The 16577-nt window shown below is 49.8% G+C and overlaps 1 protein-coding gene across 1 annotated transcript in view; it reads left to right on the forward strand.

Annotated features, from left to right (window-relative positions):
• The first annotated feature begins 667 nt into the window (after positions 1-667).
• FAM20A (FAM20A golgi associated secretory pathway pseudokinase) overlaps positions 668-16577 on the forward strand; it is a 31456-nt gene continuing 15546 nt past the window's right edge. Inside the window, exon 1 of the mRNA XM_028521693.2 lies at positions 668-1685. Coding sequence (XP_028377494.1) covers positions 1282-1685 — 404 coding nt within the window. The 5' untranslated portion in view covers positions 668-1281. The remainder of the gene's footprint in view (positions 1686-16577) is intronic.

A 16577-nucleotide genomic window follows, 5' to 3' on the forward strand; every position in this document is an offset into this window, starting at 1 on the left:
TCATTGGGGGGGACTACTTTCCCACCACGCTACATACAAAAGTTCAGAGTGGGGTCATCAAGGGCCCCTCCCTCACTGGGTGGAGGAAAAATTTCTTCTTTGTGAAGCACAAGGCCAGTTGGAATCAAACTCTATCCAGACAGGAAATCACCAAGATTCTAGGTAAACTCGTGCCTTATTTGTAAAGGTCAAACTTTTTCATTCACTAAGTAGGTGTTTCCTCAGTGCCCATTTTGTGCTCCCCACGTGACATGTGGTTGTTATGGATCTAGTGTGTGCCGCGTGGGAATAAACAGAGAAAAGACAAAAAAAACGCGCGCGTGTGCGCGCGCGCACACACACACACACACACACACCCCTGATCGATCTCACAGAAGAAAGGCTCTCAGGAGAGTCTTTGTTGTTTAAAAAAGAAGGAAGGGAGGGAGGGAGGACGGAAGGAAAGAAAGTAAAGAAAAGAAAAAAGAAAATATCAAAGGTTTTTCACACACACCACTTGAGTCCCCCAAATGGTCTGGACTGAACCGTAGGGCAGGGAAAGCCGGAGGCCTGGGGTGAGGGGGATGGGCGCGAGGAGAGGATAGGGTGACAAGGTGGAAGGGCAGAGCCGGCTGAGGGATCGGAGTTGGCTGGCGAGCCGCGCCAGAGGCAGGTGCCAGCTGGGAGTGGGCGGAGGTGCGGGCGCCAGGCCAGGCGGGGGAGCCGGCACTACCTCTGCCTCTAGGAGTCGGGCGCGCAGACGAGCTCGCGGGAGGAGCCGGGGGCACGGGCGTCCCGCCGCCCGCAGAAGGAGCCCCAGGAACAGTCACAGCAGCTACGGGGTGGCAGCATCCTCTGAAGAGACACTCCAGGCTCCGCGGCTGTCTCGCTCCTCCCAAAGGCGAGCGCCGCCACCCGTACCCGCGCTCCTGCCCGCTGGGGCCCCCCCCGCCGCCCATCCACTCGCGGGGACAGCCACACCAGCACCCCCGGACCTTCACCTGCTGCGGGCCCCCGGGCGGGCAGGCACGGGGGAAGAAGGTGCGCAACACAGGGACCCGGGAGACATCATCTCCTGTTCTCCACTACGCGCAGGGCAGGGACGCCCACCGACACCTCAAGCCCCTGCACCGGGTCCCCAAGTTCAAGAGCGACACCCTTCAAAAGCGGAGCTATCCCGCGTGGTGAGCATTCCAGCCCTATTGACCGCAGTGACCTCGGCCGGCTCGCTGGAGTGCAGGCGGCCCTCTGCGCTCAAAGACCCCTTGGGTCCCCGGAGTCGCCCGCGCGCCCGGAGGGGCCATGCCCGGACTGCGCCGGGACCGCCTACTGACCCTACTGCTGCTGGGCGCACTGCTGTCGGCCGACCTCTACTTCCACCTCTGGCCCCAGGTGCAGCGCCAGCTGCGGCCCCGGGAGCGCCCGCGGGGCTGCCCGTGCGCCCGCCGCGCCTCCTCCCTGGACCTGAACTCCGCCGCAGCCGCCTCGGACCCCCACACGGCGGCGCACAACTTTTCCCGAGCCCGGCCGGGGACTGAGCAGGACCGCAGTGGCCGCAGTGGCCCCGGCTCCAAGCTGCAGGCCCTCTTCGCCCACCCGCTGTACAACGTCCCGGAGGAGCCCCCTGTCCTCGGGCCTGAAGACGTGCTGCTGGCCAGCCAAGAGACGCTGCGGTATTACCGGAGGAAGGTGGCCCGCTGGAACAGGTAAGGACCCCACCCGCCAAGCGGGATAGTGCCTGTGCGGCCCGGCCTCCCTGCGCCCCCTTGCCCCCCACCTGGCCCTGGCCCTGGCGGCTTCGCCCAGCTCACAATCCCTGTCCCTGGGCTCGGAGTACGCTCCGCACCCAGACAACACCAGGGACCTCGGAGGTTCCCTGTTGTGGACCTCTGAGGTCAGCCCCAGTAGACAGAGCTCAGTGCAAGAAAAAAGTTTCTATGGAGCAGCGTCGCCAAGAAATCTTCCCAGCCTCTCCCCCTTAAGCTTCCTGTTCACTGCGTAGTCCAACTTCTGTCCCTGGTCCATTTCCGCCCTCTTTCTTTTGCCCTGATGCGGAAAGCCACTGTTGGACTTCGGCTTTCCAGAATGAGGTTTCCAAACACAGTAACTCCAGGGCTTGTTCGAATTCGGCACTCTGCTCTTTGGGCGGACCTGGGCGCCTTCCAGAAAGCAAGTCTACTCCCTGAAAACCCAGCCATTTCCCTTTACTTATTCCTCTGCCCCAGTGAGAGGTCAGCCCAGGGCAGAAAGGCAACCTTCAGTTCCCTGATAAGGTCACCGCTCTGTTTTATTTAAAACCTGATTTGTCCGTTTCTGTTGCGTGTGATGATGGGAAGGCAGTTTTAGTACCCTGGTGATTTGGGTTGACTAGGATCTGAGGCTTGATGCTTTCACAGAAGATAAAAATCTACCTGGGAGTTTTTAAAACCCAAGATAGCACGTAGAAGGAAAAGATACCAAACGTATTTAGGATACAGTTAAGAAGGATGTTTTCGTAAAAGGGCAAGGGGAAGGGCAGTGTTGGAGAAGACCCCCAGCTAATGGCAGAAAGCTGCTGTGTGAGTGAGGACTCTGTTTTGAAGTGCGGACTTGTCTAAATGCCACTCACATCAGAGTTCACTTTTGCACCACACCCATCAATTTTCTTAATACAAGAGATTTCAGAATGAGATGTCATCGGGGAAACAGTCCCTCCGGAGCACAGGAGACCATAAATCTGAGTGCTCGCCCAGTGTAACTGTTTGCTCATTATTCTGGAGCACTGCGACTGCCTGGGGGAGACAAACCACCAGAAATTAAAAAGAGAGTTATTGGCTGACATCACTGTGGTGAATTTCAATTGCAACTCTATGGCTGATGACTTTCTATTAGGAAAAAAAAAAAAGTGGCTCTCAATTCCATCATTAATTGTGTGCAAAAAAAAAAAAGGCAACTTGTGATTGCTTCTCAGACATTGTCATTTCCAATGTTACCCTTATTGCATTCATAACACGGAGGTCTGGGTCAGTGAACTAGCACATTTTGCCCTTAGAAAATTTGCCTGTTGCAGGTTTAAGAATGAGGGGCTGTGGGCAGAGTTGCTTGCTTTTGTGAGTGTAGATCAGCTTTCATTGCTGTGGCTTTAAACTTCCCCATGTTCTTTTGGTCCTGAAGGAAATCCCAGAGGAGTATTTTAGCAGAAAAGCAAAACTCTTTCTCAACCATCTGTCCAACAATTGCTATCGAGCTTTGTTTCTACACCGGGATGTGTCACAAAAACATTTCCTGATCAGAAATTGTCTTGGTCATTTAGCCAAAGATCAATGGGGGAGGCCAGTGACCTTGCTGTGTTAAGAAGGAGCAGAGCATTTTGGCGTGGTTGGTTTAACGTGACAGTTGTGGTATTTGGTCATCACTTCCTTCTAATACCTGAGATCCAAGTGAGATCTGCGGGCTGTAGCCCTGGACTGGACTCAGAGGCCGTATTGTAAACATCCACGGGATGCTACTAGTAGGCATGTGCATTGTTTCGTATAGCGAGCGAGATTACAAATGGAACGTGGAAGACTCATCAGCCAGCATGAATTGGAGTCACAGTTGGAGCTCAGTTGGGAGAGACCGTCGCTCATTACCTGAGGCACTGATGATGCCCACATGCCTGCTGTCACAGGCAGGGCCAGTGAAGGCTCCAGCTCTCAGTGTAGACAGATAATTACAATGGACAGCAAAGGAAGACACAGTGAATGGCCTTGCTAATTGTTTATCTTTTGCACAAACTGTCCCTGTTTGTAGCCACAACCCAGCCAATATTTAAACACCAGGGATTGGTAGACATATGTGGAGGCTACCATGCCAATAATTACCTAACGTTAACTGCTCTCCAAAATAATCCTATCAGCAAACCGTCTGCCAAACCAAAAGAGGAGCAGGTAGTAAAATAAGCCAAATCAGCAGTCTTCACCACTGGCAGGAGAGACCATTAGTCTGAGTGATTTTTTTTTTTTTTTACCATCACTCTAATAAGTAATGGTATGAAGCTGAAAGTGGAAATTATCTTTCTTGTAACTTCAGCTCATTACCAGTGGGAGACAGGTAATGGCCCGTCTTTTTCCCCTGGTCATTCCTTGTGGATTTCACACGGTGGAAGCGGGAGCTTATACATTGTTTGGAATGTTTTGGGTACTCAGTCAATGTTTGCTCACTGGCTGTCAATAACTAGTGAGGTTAAAGTGTAAAAGTCACGTCGTGCGTGGGGTGGGCTAGTCACATGCTGTCTCACACTCAGGCTCTCTGCCTTCGTCCTCAACCTGCTGGCCTTCCCTCCTTTCCTCTGTTTCCGCCTCACAGTGTAGCTAAATGTGGCACAATCCGGGTTAAAACATAATCAGGGGACGTGTTTCTGTCAAGTCATCGGCCACTGATCACGGTGGGTGAGCCGGCACCAGGCTCCGTCAGGCACGATGACACCTGTCTTGAATAGTGCAGAGGCGAGAGAGAGCACAGTGAGCAAGGGACACGTGGTCGTCACTGTTTCGGGCCGTAAACCAGCCAGCCAGACCAAGCCTGTTCCTTTCAGAGGGCTGGTGGGAGGCAGGGCCTGCCTGGAGCACAGGTAACCGTCCAGGTTGTTGCTATCCTTGCGTCTCAGAGGCTGACCTTTAGATTTCTTCCCTGCCCACAGGCTGCCTGAACCAGAAGACATCCGTCCTTTGACATATCAAAACTGGCCAACTTGGCCAATTTTGCTCACATGTCTTTGGTTGGCACCTCTGGATCCCTCTGGTCTTGACCAGCAAGGTCAAACTGGGTCACGCCTCACTGACGTAGAAACTCCAGCAGCTACAATGCAAGCATGTGTTTCCTACCCTCTGCTTTGCTTTCTTGACATCTTCCTCGAGTACCAGGAAAGTTGTATTTTCCTGCAATTATAAATCCAGTGTTTGTCACAAGTGTCTGTGTTATGTGTCTGGTTTTCTTACCATCGGCAGCCCCTGACTTTCCCTCTGCTGCTATCTCCTTGCTCCCACTGAAAGAAAGTCTGACCCGGAGTCGGTCTTTCAAAATCACAGCAAAGACACTGGGCGGCTTTTCAAAAATGACAGTTGTTCACGGGGTGTACACTGGCCCAAGTTTCTCTCCGGGGGAGCTTTGAGAAGATCCGGAAGTGGAGGCAGATAGAAGAGAGGGGGGAGAAAGAGCCAGGAGGGAGGGAAAAATGCCCAGCTGGAAAAGGGAATTGTCTAGTGGAGGCATTTTTGAAAGAAGAGCTTCTTTGGAATGAAAAATGCAATCTTTTTATTCTCACCCCCTCATCCTCCCCTCAGCCCCATTTTCTTTTTCTTTTTTTTTTTTTTTAATCTTTTCCCTGCTTATCTCATGCTGGCCCCAGACCATTTGGAACATAGATTTATTGGGAGCAGGCAGTTCAACCCACAGAGCGGATCAAAGCCCAGATGTTACTCAGGGGTCAGCCTTTCCCCAGGGTCAGCGGGGTCTTGGTCCATTGTCTGATTCTTCTGCCAGGGACACCAGGCTGAGGAAGGAAATGGCCTTCTTCAGTTTCAGATGGACCTCAACCACGACCTGTGTGTGGTTAGCAGAAGGAGTGGGAATTTCGCCTCCTCTTTCCCACTTCCCCCAGTCAGATCTTTATTGGCCGGTTTGGGAAACGCTGCTGTTTTAGTGGTTTCTGAGTCCCCGGACTTATAGCTGGAGGGAACGTCTTCACTCTTCTGAAAATCAAAGTCTCTGAGCAGATGGTCTCTGAGACAGCTGGCCCAGAAGCCCCTTGTCCATCATTCTGAAGCCCATCCTCACTGCCATCACCACAGCAAAACCAGAGAGGGTATCATGCTGTTCACCCCAGAGGGACAGGCACTTCCTGTTTCCAAATATATCGAAATGAAGCCCCTCAGGCAAGCCCTTCAGCTGTCTCATTATTTCCATCCCCTTACCCTCTCCTTTCACCCCAACCAAATTCTCATCAGTCCTGGGAACTCAACTGGCTAATTCTTTGCATACAAATCTCTACTTGAAACATACCAGATATGTGCTAAGTACTTGACCTGCACTGGCTGACTCAGGCCTCACAACTGCCCTAGAAGCAGGGGTGTGTGGTAGACAGGATTCCAAGTCGGTCTCCTGAGCATCCAATCAAATGCTGATCCAGATACTGCCGCAAAGGGCAGCTGACCTGGAGGTGGGGGCATTATCCAGGTGTGCTTGGTCTAGTCACATGAGCCCTTTAAAAGCAGAGTTTCCTTCTGCTGACGGGAGAAGAGGAAGTGAAAGATTCAAAGTACGATAAGGATTTGCTGACTTGAAGACAGAAGGGGCCACATGGCAAGGGTGGTGAGCCAGGAAACAGGGACCTCAGTCCTACAACGACAAGGAAATGAATTCTGCGAACAATAGAGATGAGCAGACTTCCCCCGCACCCCCAAGCTTCCCGATGAAAACCCAACCCAGCTGACAGCTTCCCTTCAGCCTTCAGCCCTGCACAGAGAACCTAGCCACACGAGAAGTTCTGACCCGCAACTCTGTGAGCTAATACGTGGGTGTTGTTTTAAGCCACTAGGTTTGCGGTGCATTGTTACACAGCAATAGAAAACAAATACAGTACTGCTGTTTACTTCATTTTATAGAGAAAACTAGGGAGGAGGTTATATAATTGGCCTTCTAATGTCGGGCAGCAAGCAAACCACAGGCAGGCTTTGTACCCAGAGCGTCTGGCTCCAGAATCCACGCTCTAACCAGTGGCTCCACCACCAGGCATCCTCTGGTGTCCACAGGCCCTCACTTTTCCTCTTCTGGAAAGGCTTTTCCAACTACCTCCACCCCTCCCTGGTGGACGCACCCTCTCCATAAAATACCATATTGCTTTTTATGACCATGCACTGTCTGGCTTCATAGCAGCTGCCTGGAGCCTCAGGTGACAATAAATAGCCACTTGCTCCTCGCGTGAAAAGCCCCCAGCTTGCATGTGGTCGTACTGACACATCTGTTTTGTGCCGTCCTACTGGGGAGAGACAAAGCAAGTATCTGGAACAAATAATTGGGAACAGATGACGTCAGGATTTGGGGCACAGGGGGTAGCTGTCAGTCCATGGTCTGTTAACTCCTATAGCAAAAGCCTTGCACAAAAAACAATTCCACTATAAAATCACCCCACCTATAACTTGTCTATTGCTCCCTATGAACATGTGAGGCGAAACCACCTTCCTGAGACATTCTAAAATTTGGGTCTGGAGTTCTCTCCCCATTGCAGTAATCTGAATAAAATCAATTTCAAAAAAAGAAGAAGAAGAAGAAGAAGAAGAATGCCCCAAAGGAAAGTTGAGAAGGTGCTGTTTGCCAACAAGAGGAAATTTTGTAGGCTTCCCTGGGCTTTCGGAGAAAGAGCAGCCAGAGGGCTTATGTTGAAGAAAAGTGAGCAACACAAAGACCCTGACTTCACCAAAGCACTCCCTGACCTGCCCGGGGGGCAGGTGCTGGCCTGTGTTTTCTTTGGGATTATTCATTAAGCTGGAGGCTTCAGCTGAAGCCGGCTGGCAGACGGCTGAAAGGCGAATGGGGAGAGCTTTCTAAAGAGCCACAGTGGTGGTGGAGCAGAAATCACCAGGCAGGGAGCGTCTGCGTACCTGTTATAACAAGCAGGCACACACGTAAGAATCTAATGAAAACCATAGAATGGGGGGGGGGGGGGGGGGGGGGGGGGGGAGGCTCAGTCCCTTCCGTGGCCTGTCATCACCTGGCAGGATGTCCTGTGGTGGAAATGTGAAATCAGGACAGAACTGAGTTGGAGTGCCTCGCAGTTGCTGGCAGCCCTCCCTAGAGCCTGACCTTGAGGCCAAGGCCTGGAGACAGCCAACAGAACTTGGCTTGAGCAAGTAGCAAAGTTAAGAAGCAGCAAATGGCCTATTTTATTGGGTTCACTAGTAATAAACCACATAAATTTGGGGAGCCGCAGGAAATAGAAAATAGTAGAGTTCTGTAGTTCCCAAAAAGCCAGGAACCTGTAATAAAATTCAGCAAAATATGGAAAGTAAAAAAGAAACCTTAGGGATCATTGGCACAGGGACACGTGGATGGAGAAGCTGGACTGTAAAATACAAGGTGACCTGGGGAGGGATGGGATTTTCAAAAACTTGGGCAAGGTTGATGGGTTATAAAAGAGCTCTCCTGGCAGAAAAAAAAAATCAGCAGTTTAGCCTGGGAAGTCAAACACAACTCTCCTATAAGAAACTTGCCTTCAGGGGTCAATGCCTGGGTCAAGTTCAGGGTGTCATGAGTCAATATGATGATGATGTGGACCAAAATGGAGTCCACAGGGGGGGACAAAGTGTCTCTCCTGGCCAGTTCAAGTGTCCCATGGGGTCTCAGTTTCACTCAAATGGGATTTTTATATCTCTGGCTCATTTTCTTCCTCAGCTGAATAGTTACAAATCCCATAGGGAAGGTGTATTTGTCTACACACCCAACTCAGCTCGTGTTTTTCACTGAGTTAAGAATTATGAAAGCCCTGGCTGGCGTAGCTCCGTGGATTGAGTGCGGGCTGCAAACCAAAGTGTTGCAGGTTCGATTCCCAGTCAGGGTACATGCCTGGGTTGCAGGCCATGACCCCCAGCAACTGCACATTGATGTTTCTCTCTCTCTGTCTATCTCCCTCCCTTCCCTCTCTAAAAATAAATAAATTTAAAAAAAAATAATTATGCACAACCAATAGCTGCTTATTTACACATTCTGTGCTCCTCTGAGCGTTTAGAGATACTAGACAAAGTCAGATTGACGAACCACTATCCCATAAGCAACTCAAGCCCCGATGTTTCATTGTAGGGTTGTTTTTTTAAATGGGGACATTGGACCTCACTTAATTCAAGTAATGAGATCTATATTTTCCTTAAATTTTGCTCTCTGTGCATATGTTTATTCTCATTATTTTTGCAAAGCATTGTCTACATCATCAGGATAGTTTGGTTTCATGTGACAAAACCCAACTCAAACTAACATAAACAGGAAGGAAATGTAGAGACTCAAGAAACCAACACTCAGTCAGGGCAGCTGTCTCTACTCTCCTCCACAGTTTATCTGCCTCTCTTAATCCCTCCTGCGGTTCCAAATCCCAGAGCCCGGGGACCACAGTGATCAAAGGGCTTCTCCAATTTCCCAGAAGAAAGACCCTTTACAAAGATGCTGATAGGCCATGTCTGGGAACACAGCTGGGCTGTAGAAGGCTATGATTGGCCCAGCTTTGAGGTGAATCAGTAATCACTGACACCAGGGAAGTGCAGGCATTGGAAACTCACCATTCAGTTCTCCACTCAGCCACGTGGATCAGTGTGGGGAATAGCAGTTTCCCCAAAACCTGGGTGGGTGCCCAGAACTTCTGTGACCTGCTGGGAAGCTTTTCAACTTATGTCTGCCACAGTATCTGACTCCGATAGCTACTGTTCTGGAGTTTTAATAAGACTTTTTAAAAACAAATTCATTCATAACGAATTTCTAATGTGTAGACTTTTTAAACCAACCATTTAGATTCTTATCCTCTTGGAGGCTTTCTCTTAAATCAACTTTACTCCCTCCATGAGAGTCTAAAGAAGACAGTAATGGAAACTCAGGTCATTCATGGGCTCACGCCTCTTTCTCCTGAAACGAGATGACTCTTGGAGCCCAGATGCCTACGTTCCAATCCCGAGGGCAGCACTTTCCTTCTTCCAGACCCTGTTTCTCCTTTTGAAATTAAGAGGGAGACTCCATGGCCCCTGACTCCTTCTAATGCTCTGTTTTTCAAGCTGTGCACGTCTTCAACTGGAATTTCTTTTCAGAGGCTGTCGGAGTGGAAATACGGGACATTTTCCAAGTGTTCTTCGTGGACTCACAGGGTTCTGGGAGGCACTTCGTGGGTTGTGCAAATGGCTGATTACATTTCATCCTGCAAAAGTGTACCTTCAGGCAGTTCTGATGAGAACACTCTCACTGGTTGTAATATGCCTGTGGTAGCACATTGAGCCTGCCACGCGTATCATGTGGGGGCAGATGGCTTCTCCTCCTGCCTCTCTTCAATTGAGGATTATCCTGGGATGGCAAGGTGAGCTGTTAAAAACCATCTCCAGCCCCAGCCACTGACGTGTGCTGGTCAGGATTGCGTACACTCTGCTACCAAAATAATGTGCAGGAATTAATTGGCTGCAGAAACAACACTCTTCCTGTGCTCCCTGACCCCTGGTTTTGAGTGCTTGAGTTCATAATCCTATTATCCCTCTTGTTCTTACTGATTAGCTTTTTAAAATAATTTTACATATTTGATCATCTAAATTCGATTTGTAGACATAATTTAAAAATTGTACCTATTTTACACACATTGGGGATTCTGTGTAGGATTTCTTTTGAAAAGAAGGTTCTGCTTCTCCAAAAAGAAACCCCACTGATTTGGAATGTGTAGAAATAGAATAAGCTTCATGTGCCTACAACCCAAGTCCCCGTCTCCCGCGGCCCCCACCCCCAGCCATTATCACCAACAAGAGTGTGGTACACTCTTGGACAAGCACCAGCTCCCCGCTGCCATGGCTCTATCCATGCTTCTGGCCCCTTGTGCACAAGAGACATCTTTTAGACCCTGAGTACATTTTCTGCCTAACAAATCACTTCAAAACATGGTGACCTAAAACAAGAACCATTTACTTAGCTCACGATTCTGCAGGCCAGCAATTTGGGCTGGGCTCAGCTGAGTGGTTCTTCTGGTCTCTGATGGGCTCACTGAGGCATCTGTGGTCAGCTGCTGCCTGAGCTCTGCTGATCCGGGATGCACTCCCTCCCATGGAGTCCCATGTCCAGACCTTGACTGAGACGATGACCTCAGATCCACATGGCCTCTCATCCCCCATTTGGCTAATCAGTCCTGTTCACATGGCGGCAGCAGGTTACAGAGAGAGAGTGGAAGTGTACACAGTCCCTTGAGGTCCTAGCCAGAACCTCCTAAATGTCATTTCTGCCATGTTATTGACCAGAATAGATCAAAGCCATTTGGGGAGGTTCCACTATTGTGGCTATGGAAGAGAAAGGGTTCTATACAACTTAGTACTATTCTACAAGCAAAGGCCCAGGGAGCTTCCGAATGCTGGTGAGTTGTTGGGCCGTGGACAGGCAGCTGTTAGTGGTAGGAGCCCTTCCCGTATGTCAATGAGAAAGAAATCTAATATACCCTTCACAGATCTAACAAAGCTGTGATGGACTGAATTGTGTTCCCACAAAATTTAAACATTGAAAGTGTAACCCACAGCACACCTCAGGATGTGACTATATTTGGAGATAGGATTTTTAGAGAGGTAATTAAAATTAAATGAGGTCATAAGGGTGGTGACCTTATAAGAAGAAGGAGAGACACCAGGGACATGTATGCCATCTGAGGACAAAGTGAGAAGGCAGCCATCTGCACGCCAAAGAGAGAGGCTTCAGTGCTGCCAATACCTTGGTCTTGGACTTCCAGACTCCAATGCTGTGAGAAACAAATGCCTGTCGTTTAAGCCACTCAGCCTGTGGTTTTTGTTATGGCAGCCTGAGCAGACTCACAGAGGCAAAACCACCTCTGAAACAGGCCCCCTCCCCCCGGGGTGGTCCTCCCAGCTTCCGAAGGCCTCTGGCCTCCTCCACCTCCCTGACTCTCAGACAAGACAGCCTCAGTCCCCTCCTGGGGCCAAGTGCTTAGCTCTTCATTTATTCTCTTTTTAATCTGTTTATGGATAGACTTTTAGCTCCCCCTTCTTCCAGAGATGATTTTTGAGGTCAAAAGGTGAAAACTGGCTCTCTTGTCACTCTTCACATTCCTCCTATCTGGACCCTCAGGCCACTGTCCGGATAGGTCTTACTCAACCGCTAAGCCAGAGCAGTGACTCTGTGAGGTCAGGACGGGGTTGGGACTCAGTTAGCCCAGAGTGAACACAAGTGGTCTCTTGCAACATAGCATGAAAGCAGTTCTGAGGGCAGGAAGTGATTGTATTTCAACCAGAAGGGAAATGAGTTTGGGTTGGGAAATCAGCCCATTTGGCAAAATCGCACTGACATCTTGGTATAGTCATGGCACCACCACCCTGACCTTCAAGGAGTTTCCATCAGTAGTCTAAATAAATCTTTGACAAAGCATCACGTTCTCAGCAGCCTCTGTGGAGAAGCAGAAAAGACCCAGGTTGGAAACTCTGGCTGTTAGTTCCTCCTTTTCACTTATTATGTGGTCACCTCTGCTGTGTGGACCTTCATTTCCTCCCCTGTGGATCTGAGGGATGATCTATTGACAGGGCTGGAGGGGACTCCAGTAAGATAACACATGGAAAGAATCCCCCAAGGACATCTGTAATGAGCTCTACACAAACACAAGTTATTAATCACATTAAATAAAAAGACGCATCCTACATTAAATAAGTACCATGAGGCTGTGGCAGAGGCACCAAATTCCACGTGTCCCAGCACGCCGCTGCAGGGCGGGGCCACGTGACTAGCTCTAGTCAAGGGTGTGTACTGAAGTGACCTACCTCACTTCCTGGCCAAAGCATTTAAGAGCCAGTACTTAACCAGTGTCTTCCTTTTCTTGCCCTGATGACTGTGAAGGCCATGCTCTGGGAGGCTGGCGTGTCCATCAAGCTGGGTCCCTGAGTCACTCAGCAGAATCCCCACTGACCTTCGTTTGACAGGCAGCACAAATGAGAGAAGCCTTGGTTGTGTTAAGCCACTGAGATTTCAGGATTAAATTGTTACTCTAGCAGGACCTGACTTCACTCCACAAACTCAAGTGATGTGAAAGAAACATCACATTGATTTTTTTTTTTCTAAAATTAAACCAAGTGGCACTTAAGCCCCTTTTCTATGAGGCAGGGTGGAAATTCAATCTCAGTCGTCACTGGAGATCCTTCCCCCAAATTCCCTAGTGTTGGGGGGATGTCTTTAGGGTGCTAGGTAGAAGAACAACCCAAGTGGACCCTCTCTCCGCATTCCATCACCTGGCCTCATGCAGGGGGCTGGCGTTGTTGCTTCCATGCCAACCTCGGGCTCAGGATTAGGGTTATTTGCACAGTGCACAGCCACTGCCCGCCATCCTGGCTCACCTCCAGGACAGACACACAACCCCCAACCACCTTTCCGCTCCTAACCATGGAGGATCTGCTTGCTTCCCCCAAAGTCTGAGCTTCTATAGGCGCATCCTACTCTCTGTCAAACCCCTGTCTAGCATGTTGGCTTTCCAGGAATAAAAAAACAAAGCCAAAGAAGGAGCAGGGTACCCCGTCTAAACATCTACTCGGTATGGGATCATAAACACCCTCTGAGGCAGCAAGACACAGACACCTGCTACCTTCTTAGCACAGGGGTTTGTGAAATTCTGTAAGAACAAAACAGCCATTAATGTCTCAGTAAATCATCCTGCCCCGTGGCTGACTGCTCAGACTGAGGAGGAAAACGGGCCAAGATCTGCAATCATTCAGTTTGTAAATCAGAGGGGGAAATCATGTCATACAAATTAGCAGTAACTCACAGGCCAAGGACCTGAAAGAATTTAATCTGTGGGTGGGCCACCAGGAAATGGGCCTACGAACCATGAAAATATGTGCCCCAGCCCAACCCCCTATTGCAACCCCATGCACTCCGATCCCTCTACACACAGATCTCCTTCAAATGCGCATGCCTGTGTGACAGGCAGCAAGGCAAAGTTCAAGCACTTCTAAAAATACGTATATTCTGGTAAACCCTTGATTATTAGGGGACCCTTGGCGGGATTCGTAAAGCTCCTCCTTTTTCTTGATCCACCCTGAGTGCTGCTGTTTTCTACACTCGGAAAAATGGTACTTGAGAAAGAGGACACATATTCACCAGTGTCATTTGCTGACAGAGTATGTGTGGTGTGTGTGCAATATGTATGTATGTGTGTGGCGTGTGTGTGTGTGTGAGTTGTGTGTGTATATATGTGATGTGTGTGGTGTGTGTCTAATGTGTGTGCATGTGTGATGTGTGTGGTGTGTGTAATGTGGGTGTGGGTGTGTGCACATGTGAAACATGCTTATCTTAATGCTCACAGTTGGAGAATTGAAAAGAACCAAAATTATGACATTTAACTGGATCAATATCACATTATTTGCAATTAACACGTGTTTGCATTTTATCAATATGCTTGTCAGGTTGGTCTGACGACAAGCGAGTATGACGCACATTTGTTGTTTTAAACAGTTAAGCCGCCTTTCCAGTTTTTGCTGCGCTGAAGGCAGAGAAAGCTTAGGAGGCCCGAGGAGGGCTCTCGTGCTATCTATGGAAACCATTAAGTTGCAGAGTCCAGAATCCATCATAGCCATTTCCAGGTCACCCTCAGAGCAATAAGTGCTTTATTCGCTCATCAGTCTGTGGCTTCAGCCCAGGTTTCTCAACCTCAGCACTACTGACACCTGGGCCAGGTACCCTTCTGTTGCGCTGGGCTCTCCCTTGCATCGGAGGATGTTCAGCAGCATCGCTGAGCACTCCCTGCATTGACTATGACGCAAAACTGTCTCTCGATATTGTGACCCCTGAGGGGCGAAGCTGCCCCAACTTGAGAACCTCTGGTCTACACTAGCGAGGCGGCTGTCCTGGGAGGGGAAACAGTCTGCAGCCCTGGGACCCGTACTCTGTGGATCCTCACACCAGCGTTCGGTTGAGGGCACTCTCAGTCCAGTGTTAATGTTCGGTGTTTCCCAAAAGGACTGCGTGCGACACAGAATCTAAGGTACATCCACAGGTGCTATGGAAAGGAAGCTGACAAATGCTCTCTGACTGCGGGACCTCTCAGAGCCCTTACTGCCATTATGTAACTGTGACTCTCCAAGAGGGCCTGTGATTTGCAGCTCTTTCCAAATTTATGTGCGTGCAACCAGCGATGTTCGTTAGTCATTTCTGGTGCTCAGCTCTATGCCCCAGGATAGAATCTGGGCAACTTGGCCCAGCTAGTGTCTGGAGCCAAGTTGCCCCAGAGGCATCTGCTAGTGTCCTGCTTTGACTTTGGGGATTCCTTCAGCCAGGGATCATTCTTGCCTTCTTCTCCAGGGTGTCCACTCCACTCACATCTTCAGCGACTGCTCTGGAAGTTGTTTTGAAGATAGAGAAGCAGGTGTCTCACTGAGATCATAGTCCCAGGTCCTGGAATGTCCCTCCCAGCTTGCTATGGGCATCCAGTTCATTCTGTTAGGTCATCCCTAACAGAATGAACCAAGTCTGCAAAAGGCAAGTGTAGCCACTTTGCTAAGACCATGAAGAGAAATTATCACATTTTGGGTCACTTTATCGCCAGGTCCCCAGCTGCACATAGCTAACATCTTCTGTGATACCCTCCAAGTGTCTGACCACTGTCTACGGTAGTGCTCTCCCTGCCTGGATTAAGCACCCTGGTTGCATTTCTGGGCTGTCAGGTCCCTCTCCCTGGGGTGGGGACGAGGGAATGGAACCTGGGAAGTCAAAGGGGAGCCTCGGCCCAGAGCTGCAGTGCGAGGAGGCAGAGGGGGACTCTATTTCTGTCTGGGGAAGTGAAATGAGGAGCAATTAGGGAACTCACTGTGATGTCTGCCAGATGGCTTCAGCTCTGGCTCCCTAACGTTGCCTCACAGCCGCTGTGGGCTGCCCTCAGCCTCCAGGGCACAGATGTAAAAATGGATGAGGAGGCAGATGAACAGAAAGGGATGACATCGGAGATATGCCCTTTGAGCTCATGGGATAGAGTGGCAGGGAGACTTCATCAGCATTCTGTGGCCTGTTCATGATGAGCCACAGGATTCTGACGGTGAGTGAACCAGTCTGTGAAGGTGCATTTGGGGGAGAGCTGGTCGTTCCACAGGAGTCTGTAGTGAGCGCATGCCACCAGCAGGAGCTCAGGGCTTGGTGTCAGAAATCAAGTCCCTCCGAATGGTGAACAGAAAAGGCATTTCCAAAAGCCCATATCCTTGTTGGCCTCAGTCACGTCCACGCAGGGCTGCTGTTCTGATGTCCTCATACTCAGGCACTGGCTAGGAGAACCAAGAAGGTCCAGGAGATAAAGCCTCTGACTTCCCTAAAATAAAGGGCCTGAAAGTGGCATACGGGGGACTCGGTAGGCATTTCTGGGTTGTGAACTGCATGATTCACAGGCACATTTTCCATGAAACTGCTAACGCTTCAGCCCAGGGTCTCTGCCTGCCCTGCGAGTGCAGAGCGCTGTCGGGTGGGGAGGGAAGCTGGCGGGGAGCGTAGGCGGGGTATTTCCACATGAGTATGACATCTCAGAAGAGAGTGACCGAAATCTTCAAGGCACTAGTAACTTGTTGACATCTTTTCTCAGTCTAAATAGTCATTCCCATGCCTAATTTTGTATTTGCAGTTTTGTACTTTGTTTCTGTAAGATGGTCCCCCCAACTGCCTAAGCAACAGGCCCCTACTAACCCTTCTTGGTCACAGGAGGGAGAAGACATCACAGAGGGGGAACTTTCCAGACTCGTCGCCACCGTGATAAAAACAACTCTGAGAAATATCCTTCTGAAATGAATATCAAGAGAAAGACTATAAAAACAGACAGGTGGCTCGAACAGATGTACAGATTTCATTCAAGAGCCCATTCCCACAGAAGTTTACTATAATGTGCT

Source organism: Phyllostomus discolor, chromosome 8 (genome assembly GCF_004126475.2).
Source record: "Phyllostomus discolor isolate MPI-MPIP mPhyDis1 chromosome 8, mPhyDis1.pri.v3, whole genome shotgun sequence".
In the NCBI taxonomy this organism is placed as follows: Eukaryota; Metazoa; Chordata; class Mammalia; order Chiroptera; family Phyllostomidae; genus Phyllostomus; species Phyllostomus discolor.